The sequence below is a fragment of the Rutilus rutilus genome (genome assembly GCF_951802725.1).
Source record: "Rutilus rutilus genome assembly, chromosome: 6".
Classification (NCBI taxonomy): Eukaryota; Metazoa; Chordata; class Actinopteri; order Cypriniformes; family Leuciscidae; genus Rutilus; species Rutilus rutilus.
Window position 1 is genome coordinate 13,182,556 of NC_140214.1, and position 20,069 is coordinate 13,202,624.

At 38.2% G+C, this 20,069-nt stretch overlaps 2 protein-coding genes across 2 annotated transcripts in view; one reads left to right on the forward strand and one right to left on the reverse strand.

Annotated features, from left to right (window-relative positions):
• Positions 1–13,655: 13,655 nt before the first annotated feature.
• On the forward strand, positions 13,656–15,183 carry LOC311292918 (complement C1q-like protein 2). The gene is made up of 3 exons (XM_084412755.1): positions 13,656–14,040; positions 14,238–14,363; positions 14,495–15,183. The coding sequence occupies exons 1-3, from the start codon at positions 13,779–13,781 to the stop codon at positions 14,773–14,775; spliced, it is 669 nt and encodes a 222-aa protein (XP_084268881.1). The 5' UTR covers positions 13,656–13,778; the 3' UTR covers positions 14,776–15,183.
• A 2,415-nt stretch (positions 15,184–17,598) lies between these two features.
• Positions 17,599–20,069, reverse strand: part of clstn2a (calsyntenin 2a) — a 219,972-nt gene continuing 217,501 nt past the window's right edge. Inside the window, exons 16-17 of the mRNA XM_084410249.1 lie at positions 19,313–19,500; positions 17,599–18,583 (exon numbers count right to left, since the gene is read on the reverse strand). Coding sequence (XP_084266375.1) covers positions 18,383–18,583; positions 19,313–19,500 — 389 coding nt within the window. The 3' untranslated portion in view covers positions 17,599–18,382. The remainder of the gene's footprint in view (positions 18,584–19,312; positions 19,501–20,069) is intronic.

Here is a 20,069-nt window from a genome sequence, read left to right on the forward strand (position 1 = left end):
TGGAAATTTACAAAATGTCTTCATGGAACATGATCTTTACTTAATATCCTAATGATTTTTGGCATAAAAGAAAAATCGATAATTTTGACCCATACAATGCATTGTTTGGCAATACATGTGACTGGTTTTGTGACCCAGGGTCACATATATTTTGTATTGCATATATCTTGTGTAAGTGTCATATATGAACTGATCGGCAGGGCATATACATTAAAAAAAATGCTGGGTTGTTTCTGTAAACAAATTGTTTGGTTGATTGTGCTGGGTCAAAAAGTTGGGTTGTTTGGGGTACTGTAAACACATTATTGGGTTGCTCATGCTGGGTCAAATGAGTTGTAAGGGGGTCATTCACAAATAAACCGCTGGTTGGGTTATTTTGACCCAGCAACTGGTTACTTTTTTCATTCTTTGTGTGAGGGGTAACGTATTTATTCTGTGAAACATTAATTAGCCACAGCTAGCCCGGTTAGAATTTTTTGACAAAATGCTGCATCGTTAAATCCTTAGTTGAAATTAAACCAGCTATATCAGCAGCCTTTTTGAAAAATTTAATTCTAAATTCATCATGTAATTATCGTAGGCCTATTCATTGTGGACGTTGCGTATAAAAGTGAGAAAAGCGTTTTGTATGAAATCCATACACGCAGTTTCCCTCACAGGGCTCGCACGTAAAATCAGCGGGAAATGAGTCAGTTATGGTGAGAGGTAAGTTCCAGCACAGTCTGCGTGTGTCTTCTGTAATGTCTCGAACCATCGTTTCTGCAAAAAAAAAAAAAAAAAAAAAAAGGCTTTCAAGAGCTTGAATAGGCTATAGCCTTTTTTTAGTAAATATGACTTGCGATCTTTATAAACATCGACTGAGGAAAGGAGAAACAAATGGACAGGCGCCAGTTTTGAGAAGAAAAGTAGGCTATACCCGTTTAGTTGAACGAATGATCGTCAATATTTAAAACTTAAAAAATGTAAACTTACATGATAGCCTACCCTACCACCATGCATGTCATCTTTCATTTTGTGTGTAAGCTAACATCTAAACGAGGCGAACATCAGCGCTGCCAGTCAGGTCCTGTCAGGACTCAGGAGATTAACGAGCAGCTTTGTGGGTTTGTGATGTTAAAGACACTATATCAACATTACAGTAGTATTTTACTTTTAATAAAATAATGTTTTATTTTAATGCCTTGATGTTGATAATATTTGTCCAAATTACTCTTTTATTACTATTACTATAATTCAGTTTGCAAATACTGAATACACATTTTGTTTGTTTTTCATATTTGGTCATTTGGTAATGTTTGCAATAATTTGAATTGCATATGCAATAATAAATTGATACTTACACAAAAAAAGCTTAACTTGCATGTCAGTTTTATTGCAACACTCTCTAAGTGATTGTCTGGGAAGCAGACACACTCTGTCAGTTTAAATCTAAACTAAAACGCATCTCTTTTACCTGGCATTCATATAGAACATTATACATTTCTATTATTCAAATCAGTTAAATGATTATTAGGCTGCATAGGTCAGCCGGAACCGGGGACACTTTCCTATAACACCTGATGTACTCATTATTTAATAAGAAGAATGGCATCTATGCTAATATATGTCTTTCTGTTCATTCTAAAGTTTACTGAAGTCAGCCGGATCCAGGCCGTATCCAGATCAGAAGGTGGACCTGCGCCCGGACCCATCCATGACGCATCCCTGAAGTGCCAGCCTCATCAGCCCTGTGAAGGCCTCATCGACACGACTGATCCTCAACAAACTCGTCTCCATACCGGTGTGATGACTCCGACTTCCGACCAGATGGAACTGGATAAATATTCTGAATGTTCTTATTCAATCTGACCTCTGACCTGTAATGCTGCCTGGATCATAATCATACACTGTTCGCTCGATGGCCAGAGGAGAACTGAGCGACTGAGACTGGGTTCTCCCAAGGTTTTTTTCTCCATTCTGTCACTGATGGAGTTTTGATTCCTTGCCACTGTTGCCTTGGCTTTTGGCTTGCTTAGTTGGGGACATTTAATATTCAACAATATTATTGATTTGCCTTAAGGTGGATGATGACGCAATTTTCTTCTAGAAACAAACTTTGTTGTATTATATTCATGTTACAGTATCACTGTGAAGCTGCTTTGATACAATCTGTATTGTAAAAAGCGCTATATAAATAAAGATGACTTGACTTGACTTGTGTAATCAACAGGTGAGGACCAACATGGTTGAATATTTACAAAATGAGATGACTGGTGAATTGCTGCACATACTGTGCATCAGGAATGAAATGAGGGGGGCATGTCAGACTTTTGACATTGATTAACATTTGTATTTGATAAAGAAAAGTATTAAAGAAATGTATAAAATAAAAAATGAGATTGAAATCATACAGTGGACTCTCTGGTTTATTGTATTACAGATATAATAATTATTTTACATTCATAATATAACCAATATTTGTTTCTAATTTTATTAAGGCAATGAGACAAGAAATAACCCAGCACATGAGTAAGACTTAACCCAGCAAGAGGGTTAATTTCACCCACTGGTTGGGTCAAATGAATGACCCATAAATATGGGTTAAATGGTAAAACCCAGCACTTGGGTCAAACCAACCCAGCGCGTGTTCTGTCCAATAGCGACTGTTGTGGCAAAAATTAATTAAACAATCATCAACTGCGTAAGAGACACTCTGAAATTCAAATGATCATTAAAAAGTATTTTATTCTTGCAAGAAGGCCCAGTTGCCACACAGAAGTCATCAGTACAGTCTGTGGAACAAGTGCGACGATGAGAGGGAGGGCAGAGGAGTCTTTATACTGCTTTCAAGGTCTTCTGCTTACAGGCCCTAATCTAAACAAGGAGAGGCTTCCCTGCTAGTTTTCTGATACTGCTAACTAAGTTTTGTTCTTACAAACTCACAAGTTCTAAATTGGGCACCTCTGACCCTAGAAGTCAGAGGTCCCTTCTCATTCTGCCGCCTCCTGACGTCCCACCTTTTACCCAGCATTAAGAGAAACACATACACGTCAGTTTACCACGTAGACCACGTATAGAAGGTCATTTCAATGTTTTACTGAACAACCTGGTCTCACAGGATTCCGTGAAATGTCCACGGGCCCTTAACTCAAAATCCGTGCAGGCATCACGGAATCGCCCCAAATTCCGTGATGCGGCCACGGATATAACTCCAACGCAAGTCAATGACACTGACCTTCCGTGGTCCACACACGGATACCCGTTTCAATGACGGAATACAGAACTCACTCAACGGACGTGCTTTCTCATTTGGAAACGCAACATTTGAAGTTTTTGTTTCTTTTCCAACATCAAATGCCATAATGACGTTAACCTGACTGTTATTGTAGCTATTGCATTGTCCTGTCATCATAAAATTTCGGTTTGTTTCAGTTAGCCTAACTGAAGTCCCGTGATGGCACCACGGACCTCAACAACCTGACCTCACTCATGGACGTTGTAATGTTTCTGACTTGTTTAGACCATAGGTTTAGACACTTAAAAGCTTTATGTCGACTGTGTTGCAATGGCATGTAATTAAGTTGACATTTTGTCTCGTCCTGTCATCATAAAATCCAGTTTGATGGCGTTTTACACCTATTGCTCGCTTGGCTATAGTCAGATCTAAAGTCTGTGATAGGAGCACGGAGTGAGTCTGTGGTGAGACCACAGATAACTCCAACGCAAGTCACAACCCAGTCTCACGTCAGTTCGTGATATGGTCACGTAATTTAATCTATTGATTCCTGCCACGTTTATTTCGCTATTTTCGTACAATACCACCACGTTTTTTAAACTAATGTATTTTCAATGGGAAGCGTCTTTCGTGATCACAGCACGATTCTTTCTGCCTGTCGGCTGCAACAGAGAAGCTGTTTAATCATTCACGAGATCTTATCTTATCATGGTTTATGTATTTTTTAATGTTATTGTTTTGGTCTTATTGCCAGGGAAGCTGGATTGCTTTGCTGTTTATTGATATTTTTTAAATTATATTTTATCCGTAGGAAATCGCGCTGAAGAAGTCTCGTTCCGAACACATCGCGATATTTGGGATCAGGTCACGTGTGTCAGATGTTGGTAAGTAGTAAATACCTAAATACGTTGTCTTAATAATGTGTGATATAATGTCTTTTCTGTTTGTCGATATTAATCTGCCATTATATCTGCCATCTCCACGGAGACTTTGCGTTTCATTGCTTTCCAATTCAAAATAGGGTGATTAAACACTGCCTGTCACGTGACGTGCTATAGGCGTAGATATTCATATCAGATTAAAAATAGTACAATTAGTTCCAAAGCTGTATTTGTAGTAGAATCACAGTAAAAACAACACTTACCATGCTTTTACCACAGTAACATTAGTTTTACTGTGATAAGTGTAGTAAAAAGACAGTAATCACAAAACTTACCATGCTTTTACCACACTATTGGTAGTTTTAATGTGATACCTATTGTAAATGCACAGCAACCACAACACTTACCATGCTTTACCACAGTAACCCTAGTTTTACTGTGATAGGTGTGGTAAAAGGACAGTAACCACAAAACTTACCACGCTTTAAACCTCAGCAACCTTAGTTTTACTGTGATTGGTGTAGCAAAGGACAGTAATCACAAAACTGACCATGCTTTTACCTCAGTATCGATAGTTTTAAAGTGATATTTGTTGTAAATGCATATTAACCACAACACTTGCCATGCTTTTAATGCTTTATAATGTAACATCCAATATTTGTAAGGTAAATCAGTACTTTTTCCTTTAAATAATCTATTATACATAATTATATTTTCTTTTCTCTTTTTTCAGCTGAAAAGACCAAAAGGGCCTTTCGGACTCAGTCAGCCCATTATTGTTTGAGGAGAAGTAAACGGAGGAGACGGACAGCTGCAAAGGCAAATATTCACAATGGTGTGTATGTGTTGGTTTTAAATGTGTTGGTGTATGTGTTGTTTAATTTTATCAAGCATTTGTTGTTTCTTAACTTTTCTCACAAAACCCATAGCCCAATCAGTACAAACATAGTCTGAAAGTCTTAATAATTCACAAGATTTAACAAGTTGTCAAATTCATATGATACTCGTACATATTTGTATACTCGTACACAATCCTGCAGCTTTTACTAGTAAAAGCTGCAGGATTGTGTACGAGTATACAAATATGTACGAGTTGGCTACTGCCTCAATTCCTGTACATATTTATCGCGACATTTCAGTTGCGCCACTTTCTTGGAAAGTTGTCGGATGTCACACACACTGTCACAAAGTTTATATTAATTGCAAATTGGTCCCCGTCTGTTTATGTTCCAGCGATACATGATGTCTCTCCACACCTCATAACCTACCTCTGTTTGCAAGAGTGGAAAAGCTTATCTGACTTGTCACATGACATCAGATACTCGATTATTTTGTCATAATCAGATCAGTTACACTGCTGATAACTGTCCCGTTTGCATGTAAATCATTTTCATATGATTATTGCTTGCTATTAAAGACATACTTTTATTCATAGAAATGCTCACATATCAGTTAACTTATAACATAAAAATGCTTTTAACATGTAATTATGCATCACTCTTTACAGAAAACATATCCTACAGTTATAAACTAACTATATGCAAGTAATGTATTAAAATTACTTTCCTTTCTGTTTTGCAGGATTACTAGTCCTTTATTTTAAAAAGCTCTTCCAATATCAAACTCAACAGCTCTTTTAAAGGAGTCATGACCTGTAATTTTCACTTTTCCACGAGAAAAAATGTATGTTATGATTGCCTAACGATTATACACTGGCCGGGAAGCCGATATTTAAAAGTGAAGCGTTTGTTTACCCCTGGGTTCGTCAACCAGCCCACGTGCACGCGCACTCAAATACGTGATGTTAATTTCTGCGCTGACTTGACGTCAAGTCGGCGCAGGATATACCATATATGGACACCGCAGACCTATGCTGCAGGAAGCCCGCCCTGCCCCTCTCCCCCTCATATTCAGTCGAGCGCCGCCATTACTGAATTCCGATTCGAAGTACGCACTCGACCATGAAAGATGCAGAAACGTGGTGCACGTTACTGATGTTAAGGTATGTCTCAGTCAAAATGATTGTCTTTACCATTCAGAGGCATCTTGCTGTAGACGTCCTTCCATCGACTCTACATCTTCCCTTTCCAGCTCAGGTTCAGAGTCTGGCTCGTGCATATAAGGTTGAATTCCGTAGGTCACGGCCAGGTCGGGTTCATTTACAACTTGCGCCATGATGTCATTTTGGAATGATATGCTGAAGTTACCTGCGGTGTCAACCCCCCTCCTTCCTGCCACCAATCAACGCGCCCCTCATTTGCATTATTACAATGACCATCCACGACAGCCAAAATATCGCATCAGATCTCGCGAGACAATAATGCCTTCAGAAATAAGGGTCAGAGGAACTCTGTGTTTATTTTTTTTTCAACTTTTTTTCAACTTTTCTTTTTTAGAAGGGCCTGAAAGACTATAATAGAGCGTGGGTATCCAAGGTAATACTATGCTATGACTCCTTTAATAGCCAACCATTACAAGAGCTACTAGTGAGTCGCAGCGAATCTTGCTGTGATCAGCCCTTTCCAGGTGAAGTTTCTGGAATATTGCAATCAGTATTTACTCATCAAATGTTCTCTCCTGAATCATATGGTAAATTAACTTATTTATAACTGTCTTAATTTATGTTTCAAGAACAATAGTAATTGCACATAGAGTAAGTCGAGACTTTCTTGTTTTACAGCAGAGAAGGAAGACCAGTCCTTATATCAACGCAAGCTAATCGAATAAGTGCTTTGTTTCGGGTGAGGAAGGAACATCTGGTGCCCAAAGAAGACAGAAAGGTGCGCGAGTCCATTGGTATGTATTGTATTGAAACAATGCTGTAAAATGTAGTACATAATTTGATGTTGACAATTTTACATTGTACAGGTTATCACTTGGTTTTTGACCAAGTGAAGCTCTTGAAACAATTGACAGAAGAGTATGTTGTTTAAAATAGGTTGCTGTTGATATGGGTAAAACTGTTTTTGTTCAGTACTTAGCTTATATTATGTGCTGCAATATTTTATATATATATAATACTTCTGTAACGTAAATATATGACTCTGGGTCAACGCGAATTAGCTCAAGGATATAGGGAATTTTGGAAATATTAATAATCATAACTCATGGTCATAATTCATAAATCGCATATACATTTACTTTATCAATTATCGAGATTACCTTGTTCTGTAACTGGTCTAGTCATCAGTCATTCGTCCAGCGGATAAATGTAAGATTATCACAGTTAAGAAGGGGTATCCCTGTTTACAAACTCCAAGAAAGTTTATCTTCTGGCCATGAACATAAAACTTTTGGGTTTCTGAATTAAAACTACTCAAAGTAGTCTATAATATCGAGCGTGTAGCTTAATTAGATCTTTTGCATTTCATGGACTTCATAAAGGTGGGTTTTCAAACACAGAGACAGTCAAAGTATGAATGGTACGAAAAATGTCAAACTAGAGATTACATGAGCTACAACTATAAACGTACGTAAAAAGGCAAACAATAAAACAAACAAACAAACATTTAAACAAACAAGAACATAAGAAATAACGTGATCAGAGTGAATGAAATGAAAGAGAGAAAATAAGGAGAGAGAGAGAGAGAAAGGGACTGGTATTTATTACAGACAGAAACCTAATTTCAAGAGGCACCTGGAATCAGCTTTTAGTCAGATCAATACACTTGCAAGTTTGTTCTCTGTTCGGGTGATGCTGAGAGGTAGGAAGCGCGGACGGTGTCCTGTTTGTGCTGCGTCTTCCGGTGTCGCGGGAAGCTTAAAAGGCTCACTGAATGTAACGTTTACCGGAAAATAAGATTCATCTCCCGTGAAGGAAGAGGCAAATATATATAACTTAGTTGCAAAGAACGGCAGCTACGACTCGAACATGTGTTTGTCCGAGGGAGAAGGCCGGAGCCTTTTCAGATGTTCCTTGGAGAAGTGTGCACGGGGGAGAAGAGGAAGAAAGGTAAGAGAGAGTTTTTTCGAGGGTCTGCACCTTAAAAGGGAACGTGCTTCCCCCCTCTTTTTGGGACAACAGCCAATCGTATCTTCTGATCTGAAGCGGGAAAAAGTTCCTTTGTTTGTGAAGAAACGTCTACTTTGACTATGTCATGTGAGAGATGGAATTCGTATTTTCTCTTTCAGAAAGATAATACCCATGAGAATACATTTCATTGTAATCTCATACATATATGCAATTCCGTGAGATCACTACGATTAGAATGATACTAGAAATGGTGTGTACAGAATATGGGACTACAGATATGCATTTCAAATATAGAATTCTGAGCATTTTAGGTGTCAATTGATTTCTATGATAGAACATAGACATCTCAATCTGCCATGGAAATTATACACACATGAAAATACATATCAAAAGCATTGCTATTGGATCATCATATGTGGAAATTTCTGTTTCAAAGTCCACGAGTGTTCTTGTGCGTCTGTGTGGTATGTCTGGAATGTCTTTGGGGCTTGTCACGTGATTCAAAGGCATGTGGGTTTTAGTAGAGAGGGGGTTTTAAACAACAGGGTTCCTTCTGTTTAAGTGTCTTCTGCCTTAAGCCTTCGGTCACTCAAATGTCTCTCTAGAGAGCCACAAAGTTGCAATTTTGACAGTCAGTGCAGGACGTGAACAGACCTCTTGTCTTCTCAGACACCGAAGGATGTGTTTGCGAGATCAGGATTCACTAATTTGAAAAGCAGCTGACTGGATTGTTGTGTTTGGTAAGGATCACACCGACACAGGGAGTAGCATCAACTTATCATAACTTTTACTTCCCTATCCCCTGTCTTTTCAGACACAAGTAAATGAACGCATACATTCGCCAGGCATAACAGAATAATCCAGCACAGTCAAACTCTATGCATTACTGAACACTAACTCAATGCATTATTAAACCCCATAGAGAGAACACAACATTTCCCAACCTCCTACGGGTTTTCAAACATGAAATGTTGACACAAAGTCCTGTAAGTGCCCCGGACAAGAACGAGTGCGAACAGGCCGCGGTGAAAGATGAGGATGAGACTGGGCAGCCTGTGATGGGCAAGCACACATCTCAGCTGGCAGGTTGATAGGGATGTCTGGAGCCTGTGCAGGAGCTATCTGAGGTGTTGGCTGAATCGCTGGGTTGTCCTGCCAAGCTGAGGGTGTGGCTTGAGATGTGACACCTGTTGTATGTGCCGGGTATGTGCAGATATAATGGCAGATTAATATCGACAAACAGAAAAGACATTATATCACACATTATTAAGACAACGTATTTAGGTATTTACTACTTACCAACATCTGACACACGTGACCTGATCCCAAATATCGCGATGTGTTCGGAACGAGACTTCTTCAGCGCGATTTCCTACGGATAAAATATAATTTTAAAAATATCAATAAACAGCAAAGCAATCCAGCTTCCCTGGCAATAAGACCAAAACAATAACATAAAAAAATACATAAACCATAATAAGATAAGATCTCGTGAATGATTAAACAGCTTCTCTGTTGCAGCCGACAGGCAGAAAGAATCGTGCTGTGATCACGAAAGACGCTTCCCATTGAAAATACATTAAAATGTGCTGGTATTGTACGAAAATAGCGAAATAAACGTGGCAGGAATCAATAGATTAAATTACGTGACCATATCACGAACTGACGTGAGACTGGGTTGTGACTTGCGTTGGAGTTATCCGTGGTCTCACCACAGACTCACTCCGTGCTCCTATCACAGACTCACTCCGTGCTCCTATCACAGACTTTAGATCTGACTATAGCCAAGCGAGCAATAGGTGTAAAACGCCATCAAACTGGATTTTATGATGACAGGACGAGACAAAATGTCAACTTAATTACATGCCATTGCAACACAGTCGACATAAAGCTTTTAAGTGTCTAAACAAGCCAGAAACATTACAACGTCCATGAGTGAGGTCAGGTTGCCATCACGGGACTTTGGTTAGGCTAACTGAAACAAACTGAAATTTTATGATGACAGGACAATGCAATAGCTACAATAACAGTCAGGTTAACGTCATTATGGCATTTGATGTTGGAAATGAAAATACTTCAAATGTTGCGTTTCCAAATGAGAAAGCACGTCCGTTGAGTGAGTTCTGAATTCCGTCATTGAAATGGGTATCCGTGTGTGGACCACGGAAGGTCAGTGTCATTGACTTGCGTTGGAGTTATATCCGTGGCTGCATCACAGAATTTGGGGCGATTCCGTGATGGCTGCACGGATTTTGAGTTAAGGGCCCGTGGACATTTCACGGAATCCTGTGAGACTGAAAGTCAATGAAAATCAATACTGCAAATAAATGAAAATCAAAATTTCCCATAACAATTCCCCCTTTTTATCATTCATTGATAACTGATCAATCAAAACACATCAATCAGTAATAATAATAATAATAAATGAACCAAGTTTAAGTTTTACATCACACTTATACTTTTAATTTCTGATTTTCATATAACTGATCACTCTTCTTTAAACTTGTAGGAAAAAAAAAAGATTAAAATTAAATAAGCTTAGGCTGTTTTTTGTAAGGATAGGCCCTTAATTTTATAGCAAGCAAATAAAGGTTTATTCTGAAACCGGGCTAAATGAACAGGCACTGCTATTGCATTCCCAACACTATAGGTCGGACCCTCAGTCATCTCAGTATAAACAAGAAAAAGTGTAGTTTATATTTAGTAGGAAAAACACGTCAATTCAACCCCCCTAGTTAATTCAATGAGCCATAAAAATACAAAACGATAAAAAGTAGATAAGAAATCCCTCATTTTCAAACCCTGTCCTTGTACGCCACCTCGTGACATGGTTGGCTGCTGTTTTTAACCCTCTTTACACATCATCATCCTTAAAAATAAAACATACGAAAATAAGACAATAAGGAAATAGGAAAAAATAAGAAAATGAAGAAAAACACTCCCATCTACCACATGTTACTGTAGCTTCTGTTACTTGTATCGTCTGCCTAATTTTGTTCATCCTTGGGATAGGCTGTCATTTTTACCAATTGAACATTCATTCCTGCACTCACCAGTCTCTGTACTGAGCTGGAAACACATTTCAAATCATTAGATTTATATCAATACTAAGCCCTAGTTTGATTCAATCAAATAAAATCATCAAAAACCGTCACAAAACAAATTATTCTGCTAAACTTAAACCATTAGTTGGGTCAACACCCTCCTCCAGGTGTGTTGATCATCTCGTTCGCCCCATGGACATTCCGTCTTCACCAGGGTGACTCTTTGCGAACCATTGCAATGGGCTTTCCCTCGCTGGCATGGGAGATACCTTACTAGCACGTCCTTGATCCCTCACTGCCCTCCGCGTCGGTGCGCTGGGTTGCTGAGGTTGGTTGGTGTAGTCTAAGGTGAGAGGCGTGGACCCAGGTGTCACCCTCTCCGAACATTTTTCCGATCCTTACGGGATTTTCCCTCAGATCCTGACTGCACCTCCACTGGAATCAACCATTTCCTGTCTGCTGTCACCTGTGAATGCAGACCCTAGCTATTTTGTTAGTGACCGTTTGTCTAGCCGGTCGTCCCTTTTGGTGTGACCTGTGGAATCAACAGCCTGAAACATAGTCACCAGATAATTTTGCTCACTGAATAGCACTCAGGGTCCTTGTTTTCCCTGAAAAACACTCAACCCACTTTGCTCATGTCAACAAAACAATATTTATACATTTGGAACAGAATCAGTTCTGTTCGACACAATCCATCCTGACATTCTGCAAAAGGAGAATTTTAAGTTATGCGCTGCGCAAGGTGTGGCCTTTCATTCTGCCCTGTATCAAAAGTCTGCATACTCTGTAAAGAAAAACAAATGTCGAGGTTATTGTCAGATAGTAAAGTACGTAGTTTCTTTTGTCTGCTGTGCTGCCGCGGCCTTCGCTGCCGCATCTGCCCTGGCGTTCCCTGTTGAAACGGTCCTTGTTATTAGCACACTTACAGACAGCAATTTTGTTAGGGAGAAGAATGACTTCTTACAGGGCTTTTACCCAATTAAACCCAGTGTCCTCCCAACATTTATCGTCCCACTACGATTGCATTCATCAAATTTGAACCCCTTGGTATGGCAATTGTTACCATCCCCCTTTTGATTGCATGATCCAACTCGTGGATCAATTTAACAATGGGGTTTGGGTAAACAAAGTTTTTAACACTAACCTAAATGCCGTCCTTCAGCCAAATTTCCCACAGATATCTTTCTCTGCCTCTGAAACAAAAAACAAAATATCATATTACTCATATCTCAATCCCTAAATTGCACAGACAGCCATTATAGCTGCTTGCTCCTTCAACTCTCGTTACGCAAATTCTCTTCATTGCACAGTACACTGGTGTGCAATATTTACTGTTAGATGTTCCCATAATGGCTGTCTTTTCTCTCCTGTGGCTTTTCAAAATTCAGCAAGCTCAAACTGACTTTTCACCCAAAATCAGAAGGGGTCGAAATTAATTTCCGCTTACTCTCAATATCTTTCTCTGGAATTTTGTTCCAGTGATCAACTATTTCAGCTCCTTGAATTAATTTCCCAATAACGAGTACTCAGCTTCGGTCCGGACAATATCTTGACCTGCTCTGAGGTCTCAATTTCCGTGCCCTTTTTAAAAGCCTCCTCTTCCTCGTACCACAGCTCTAGTTTCAATTCCCAAATACAGCCATTATGGTTCACCCATAAATTTTCTTAAAATCCCCCAAAAGAAAATAAATTTAGCTGTCTCTTACCAGAGATATTCTGTTGCCACTCGGATTCGTTTTCTTAATTCCAGTGGTTGCTTCCTCCGGACCCCGGCGGAACGGCCCCTCGTCCCTAAAATCTGTTCGGGGTAGGGCTGTGACTCTGAGTCCAGGAGGCCAATTCACCGTCCGCTTTCGGGTCCGAAGGGCACATCCAAGGAAATCCTAACTTCTGACACCAATTGTTGTGGCAAAAATTCATTAAACAATCATCAACTGCGTAAGAGACACTCTGAAATTCAAATGATCATTAAAAAGTATTTTATTCTTGCAAGAAGGCCCAGTTGCCACACAGAAGTCATCAGTACAGTCTGTGGAACAAGTGCGACGATGAGAGGGAGGGCAGAGGAGTCTTTATACTGCTTTCAAGGTCTTCTGCTTACAGGCCCTAATCTAAACAAGGAGAGGCTTCCCTGCTAGTTTTCTGATACTGCTAAGTTTTGTTCTTACAAACTCACAAGTTCTAAATTGGGCACCTCTGACCCTAGAAGTCAGAGGTCCCTTCTCATTCTGCCGCCTCCTGACGTCCCACCTGTTACCCAGCATTAAGAGAAACACATACACGTCAGTTTTACCACGTAGACCACGTATAGAAGGTCATTTCAATGTTTTACTGAAAGTCAATGAAAATCAATACTGCAAATCAATGAAAATCTAAATTTCCCATAACATGACCCAGCGGTGTGGTTAAGGTTGGGTTATTTTTTAACCCAGCAGTTTTTAGAGTGTAAACTATGTTTTGTTGATAAATGGATCACGTTACTTTGCTCATAAAATGTGTCATGAGTTAAACATCAATCCAGCAGGGATATATCAAGAGCTGCGGGAACTTCTGCAACTAAAACACCTGGGTCTTGCTCAGGGTTGTAGGGGACAAGAAGTCCAATAATATTAATTTCTTCACTGACAGTTGCAGTCTTCCACTTGTATTATCTTAAGATAAAGATGTCCTGCACTATTCTATATCCGCTGCTTCTTCTGGTGATCATCTGTCCCTGTATGTCTGAGGTCCAGCAGGAAAAGAAGGGATTGCAGACTGACAGGACTGAGCATTTGAATGTGGAGGAAAGCGGTGCTGGTTCGACTTCTGTTGAGATTCAGCAACACTTTCTCACAGGGATCCAGTCTGAGCTGGCAGAGCTGAGATCTACTGTGAGGTCTCTGAAGAACAGACTGGAGGTCACTGAGGAACATCTTAGGAGAAAAGGTAACCCTCCCATCTGTTATTTCACTTGTGTCATGCTTACAGATGGAAAAAATCCTATGGATGGATTAAAAAAATTAAGCTGTATGAGTATCTTTGTTGCTCAATAAGCTTGTCAGTTATAGTTTGTGATCTGAGATGTGTTATACAGAGGTTTGCATGATTATTTTTAAACAAAATTTGATCTTTGATTCACACAGATTATAAAGTGGCATTTGCTGCCACACTTGGACCTGTTGGTAACTATGGACCTTTCAACACTGAGATCACTCTGGCTTACAAAGATGTCTTTGTGAATGAGGGAAGAGCTTACAACCCAGCCACTGGTATGTGTTCTTATACTGAATCTGTATCTGTGTGTTATAGAATTTTAAAAGCTACATATCAGACAAACAGTGTATTTATATGATCATAAAAATCCTTGATAAATTATTAATTGTTGCATATACCATTACAGGTATCTTCACAGCACCTGTAAAAGGCATCTATTTCTTCACTTTGTCTGGAGTTAACCGCTCATCTAAAGCTATGGGCCTAAGGCTCTTTAAAAATGGACAACAGATAGTAACTATTTACAATCATCCTCTAGGTGACCGCTATGATACAGGAACTAATTCAATCTCTTTGTCTCTAGAAGAAGGAGATCATGTCTATGTGCGTCTCCGGCAAAATACATGGGTCTTCGATAATGAAAATGACCACACTTCATTTGTTGGCCATTTACTTTTTCCTCTTTGATGGTCTTGTTAAATTCATGAAGTTCAAAATACTTGTCAGGAAGTCTTAACTGCTAAAAAAGACTTAAGGCTAAATCCTTAATGTTTGTTGCTTTTACCACTTTGATAGTTTTAATAAAATAAATTGCTTAAGAAACTTAATTTGTGCTTTTAGCTTTAATTGACTCTGACAATATACTTAAATATTGTCAGTACTGGCCAGTCTCCCATGTTTACTATATGAAATATGAATGTTATAACATGACTAGCACAGCCCTGTGTATACATTTTACATTTTTTGGTGTACAATATCCAATTTGTATGTGTAAATATGTGCACAACTTTGTTAAATATCCCTACTGTATCTAAACTTTTTACACACAGAATTCAACTTTGTTTTATTCTCTTCCTCAATAAACGAAACTGTCACATTAGGTTCCCGATTATTCAGTGTGGAATAATTTGTATGTGAAAAAGCTTTGTGAAGAGGGTTTTAGAGAAAGTTAATCAACATCGTTTAAATGAGTGAAATTGTGACTTCACAAGATCTGGAAGAAGTGCGCTGTAATCCAAACGTGATTCGTTGAATTTAATAAAAAAAATGTATGTATTAAGTAACTTAATCAATTTTAGTTCAACTTAATGCATTTGTTTAAATGTAGCTAAAATCAATTGTGTGCAACCACTTAACAAAAAAAGTATTAAATTCAACGAATCTTTTTTTTCAGTGAAAATATTCCCCTTTAGAGTGAATTTTGAGCTTTGTAACCGAGATATATATTTTTTAATACTCAAACAGCAACGTTACACACTAACTAAAGTTAAAAAATGGAAAAAGCATAATAAGACCCCTTTAATATCTGTTTTTTGGTAATAAAATCTACAATGTTGCGTAGAGTCACATATCTCATGTGATCTCAAAAAGGAGATGGGAGTGTATGATATTAAATGACATCACCACAGCTCTTTTCTGACTTGTCAAACTGACAGTTACAACACTCCCAGGTCTCCTCCTATATGCATTACACGGTTTTAATGCACACCTTGCAGCCAGTCAAGTATTTAGACAGACCATGGTACTGTATACGAATGTGTGTATATCACTTCATGGATCATTTTCCAACAGAAACTGTTCAAATAGATACGGTCCTCGAACTAAGCATGTACACAAAGTAGAATAATTAGCATTTGAACGGGAAATAAACACTTTCACTCATTCTAAAGAAAGTCTTTATTGGTCAATGTACAGAAAGTGCTGCAGTGACCATCAAAGTTAAACAAAACATACAAAAGAAGTCTTACATGATTTTACAGGGTTGATCTTTTTAAAAGTTTCTTTTTTTTGTTCCTGTTCTATAACACATGGTAAAAACGGACTAGCGAAATATAGGAATGAAAGGTGTAGAAGGTGGACGGAGGGGGAACGGGATGTCTCACAAGGCTGACATCACAAGCACGTTTTGGCAGATGGGATGAGAAATCCTAACCACTGCAACAGACATTACATGAAACCCAATGCACATATTCATAAACGCACATGTTCAGGGGGGAAAACATAAGTGTCATCTAAAGTTGCTCGAGTATTACTTCGACTCTCCTAAATAGGAAAAACCAAAAAAAATCTCTGTGACACTGCTAAATGCTTTTACTCTGTCAAAAGCCTCACTTTTCACAAAGACTTTGCTTTTGTTTGTACTTTTCTTGCATTCCTTTTTTTTTTATTTCTTTTCCTGGAAGATTGAATTGAGCTGTACACTGCAGGGAGGTTAGTAAAGATCTTCAGAATATACCAAAGTTACCCCAGGCTAAAATCATTGAACAATTTTCTTCTATTTCTTTCCTTTAATAGTTTAAAAGTGCCTTTGTCTACAGAGGCTCAGACAAATATATTTGAGGTGGAGTGAGGGAGAACCAATCCTCGTTTGGGGTGAGGAGGACACCATGAACGATAAAAGAGATCAACACAGACAGAGAGAGGAGGAGGAGGAGGAATCTTCCTCTTCAGCAAGCAAGTGTGGACACAAACAGGCCATTTGAGGGATGCAGGAGGATGTGAGGAGTCTGAGTCACCATTCAACTACTCTACAGTTCTCTATTTACAGAAGACAGGCATATAAAAATTAACAGATACGATTCCTTCTATCTTCCCACCGAGATCCCCCCCCCCCCCCCCCCCCCAAAAAGAAAAATAGGAAGTTAAAATTTTCCTTTTTTTCACCTCATTACTATTAAAGCTTGTTTCCACCACCAAATAAAAAAAAACTAATTACAACTTTTTTTTTCACAATTCTTACTTTTTTCTCACAATTGAGAGTTTACATCTCGCAGCTGTGACTTTTTTCCTCACAACTGCAAGTGTATATCCCACAATTCATTCTTTTCTCTCGCACTTTCAAACTCACAGTTGCAAATTATAAAGTCTGAATTGCAAAATAAACTTGCAAAGTCGAAATTCTGAGAAATAAAGTTGAACTTCTGACTTTTTTTCATGCAATTTTGAGTTTAGATTTCCCAATTCTGACATGTTTTCTGCAATTGCAAATTTATTTCTCAGAATTGTGAGAATAAAGCCCGCAATTCAGATTTTCCTTCCTCAGAATTGTGAGTTTTATATTTTGCAATTGAGACTTAAGAATTTGTGAGTTGTTTGAGATAAAAAAAAAATTCTAAGACTAATTCTAGGAATTAAATTTGCAATTGCGAAAAAAATGTCCGAAAATAAAGTCTCAATTCTGACTTTTTTGTCTTGCAATTACGAGTTTATTTCTCAAAATTGTGAGTTTATTACCAGAGTTTATATTTTTTTTATAGTTTAGATCTTTTTTTTAAATATTTTTTTCTCTCAATTGAGAAAAAAGTCACTATCACCTTTTTTATATTTTTTTTATTCCGTGGCGGCAACAAGCTTCCATAAATTACCATAGAACTTGTTTAAAGAGAACCGTCTCAATCAAAATCTCACTGAGGATCTAAAATAAACCTATTTGCTTAATTTCAAATGAAGAAAATATCATTATTATATACTTTCATTGAAAAAAACAACTTTTGGGTATTTACTATTGCACATCAATGCAATATTAAATGTTACTCTGAAGACAACCAATGGTGAAGGCATAGCCGTACTGTCAAATATTACAGTTTAGTGTTTCAAAAAGGGAGAACGCATCATGATGTTAGACTACAATCTGATTAATCTACACAAAACAAACAAAAAACCGTAAACATAAAAAAAAAAAAAACATCCCAGAGATGTTGATTCACAATTTATTCCATTGTGTTAATTTATCTTTCATTTTCGTGGATCTACTGAGACACTGCAGCTTATACACAGAAGTACATACAGGCTTTGCAGCGTTTGGACTGAAGGGTGCGCGTCCCAATATTGACCAGCAGATGGCGGTACAGGATGCTTTTTGTGGCTGTTGGAAAGAGTCAAAATCAGGTTGATGTGTGACAGCTTTTCAGGCAATAAATTCTGGCTTCTGTAAGTGTGAGAGGGCATTAATTGCGAGTGTTTTATGTATATATGTGTACGTGTGTGTCCACAAGTCTATGTCTGCGTGTGAATCGTGCTTGTGTTAAGGTGGATGTATGTGTGTGCGTGTGTGTGAGACTGTGTTTGTTTGTGTTTAATAGGGTAACGTAGATGGGTCCCACTCCAGCTTTCCTTTCACTTTTCCCTTCTGAATGCTAGTCTCTCCCTCTTCATCACTGTCCTCGGACTCAGCACTAGAGAGATCTCCTGACAGTTCATCATCTTCGTCTTCATCCTCCTCTTCCTCTGGCTCCTCCTCCCTCACCTCCTCAGCAATCTGAGTCCCATCAATGCTCTAGAACCAAAAGAATTATGCTAATTGTATTTAGATCATCTTCAGGATAAAATCAGTAAAACTCCTCATGCTACAGAGTTAACTAAAACTAAAAATATTGGTTACACTTTATTTTAAGGTGATTTACATACTCAAATAAGTACTGAGTTATAATAATAAACTACATGTACTTACTATAGAGTTACGGTTAGGGTTTGGCTTAGGGTTGGTTACTTGTAATTATGCATAATTTACTGTTATTAATATAGTAAGTATATGAAGTAATGTGTAACTACGTTACCTTAAAATAAATTGTTACCAAAATATTAATTAATTTTAATAAAGCTAATATAAAATATAAATATTAGATGAAAACTTAAACCTAAAAAAAGTTAATTACATGAATGAAAATTAGAAATGTTGCCTTGGTAACTAACTGAAATCAAATAAGTTTAAAGTGTAAATAGTCGCATAAGCACATACTGTAACAAAATAAACAATAAAAGCTCATTCAAAATATTAAATAGTATAATAGTAAATGAATAAATTTATTATAAACATATTGCCCTCTTAAGTAACTTCAAGACAGTTCAAGCTACTTTTTGTTTGTAACTTGTAATGTACCCAATTATTAATTACAGTTTCATTAGTTTTACTATAGCTTGACTGTAGTTTAACTACTTCAAACTATGATAAGATTAACAACCTTCAGTGTCAAAAATTGTCTTTACCAATGAGGCACATACTCACCTCCATGGGATTAACAGTGATGTTAAGATTGGAGTCATCCCAGTCCATCTCCGGGTCTTTTCTTCCCTCTTCGTCCTCTTTTGAACCGTCCTGGTGGGTGGTGTGGATGCGGTAGATGCCCAAGACTACAATGACCACCAGGGCAGCGATGCACATTACAATCACCACTGTGGCCGCAGGAGGAGTACCTAATGGCACATAGGTAAAGACATCTATGAATTCTGTTGCTACAAACCATTCAAATGGTTAAAACTGCATACATTGTCTGTTGTGATCATTTATTATTTATTGAACATTGTCATATTGCACTTGTCAGCCTTTCATGCTGTACAACCAAGAAGCCCAACAACATCCTTTCCATGTTAGAGTCATCTATTTTCCAGTCTTTTTCACCATCAGCACATTGAGATGCCCATTCTAAGGTTCCCTAGCTCCTGTCATACCTAGCTTCACCTCTGACTTGCTGTCAAACCCACACCTGTGCCCCATCTGCCATCTGAAAGTCTTAGAGGCTTATTGCTTTAGTCTCTCTATTCTGCAATTATGTTTATTCATTCACAAGAATTATGACTCACTCAGCCATACAAAAATCAATAGAATCCTGGATTAGTGTTTTTTCTAATGGAGGTCGCTACTAGGTAGCTGAGGGGAAGCTTATTTAGCCGTGTTGACAGAGTAAGACAGTTTGGCACAGTACACTTAAAGAACAGTGTCGCTAACTAAGACCTTGCAGTCAGCAAGAGAATGATTGGGAGCA

What these genes read in the sequence shown, in the direction of transcription:
- LOC311292918 (XM_084412755.1), top strand. Translation starts at nt 13,779, where the DNA reads ATGTCCTGCACTATTCTATATCCGCTGCTTCTTCTGGTGATCATCTGT. An exon ending in GGAACATCTTAGGAGAAAAG is followed by an intron (nt 14,041 to 14,237) that starts GTAACCCTCCCA and finishes TGATTCACACAG; the next exon opens with ATTATAAAGTGGCATTTGCT. An exon ending in AGCTTACAACCCAGCCACTG is followed by an intron (nt 14,364 to 14,494) that starts GTATGTGTTCTT and finishes ATACCATTACAG; the next exon opens with GTATCTTCACAGCACCTGTA.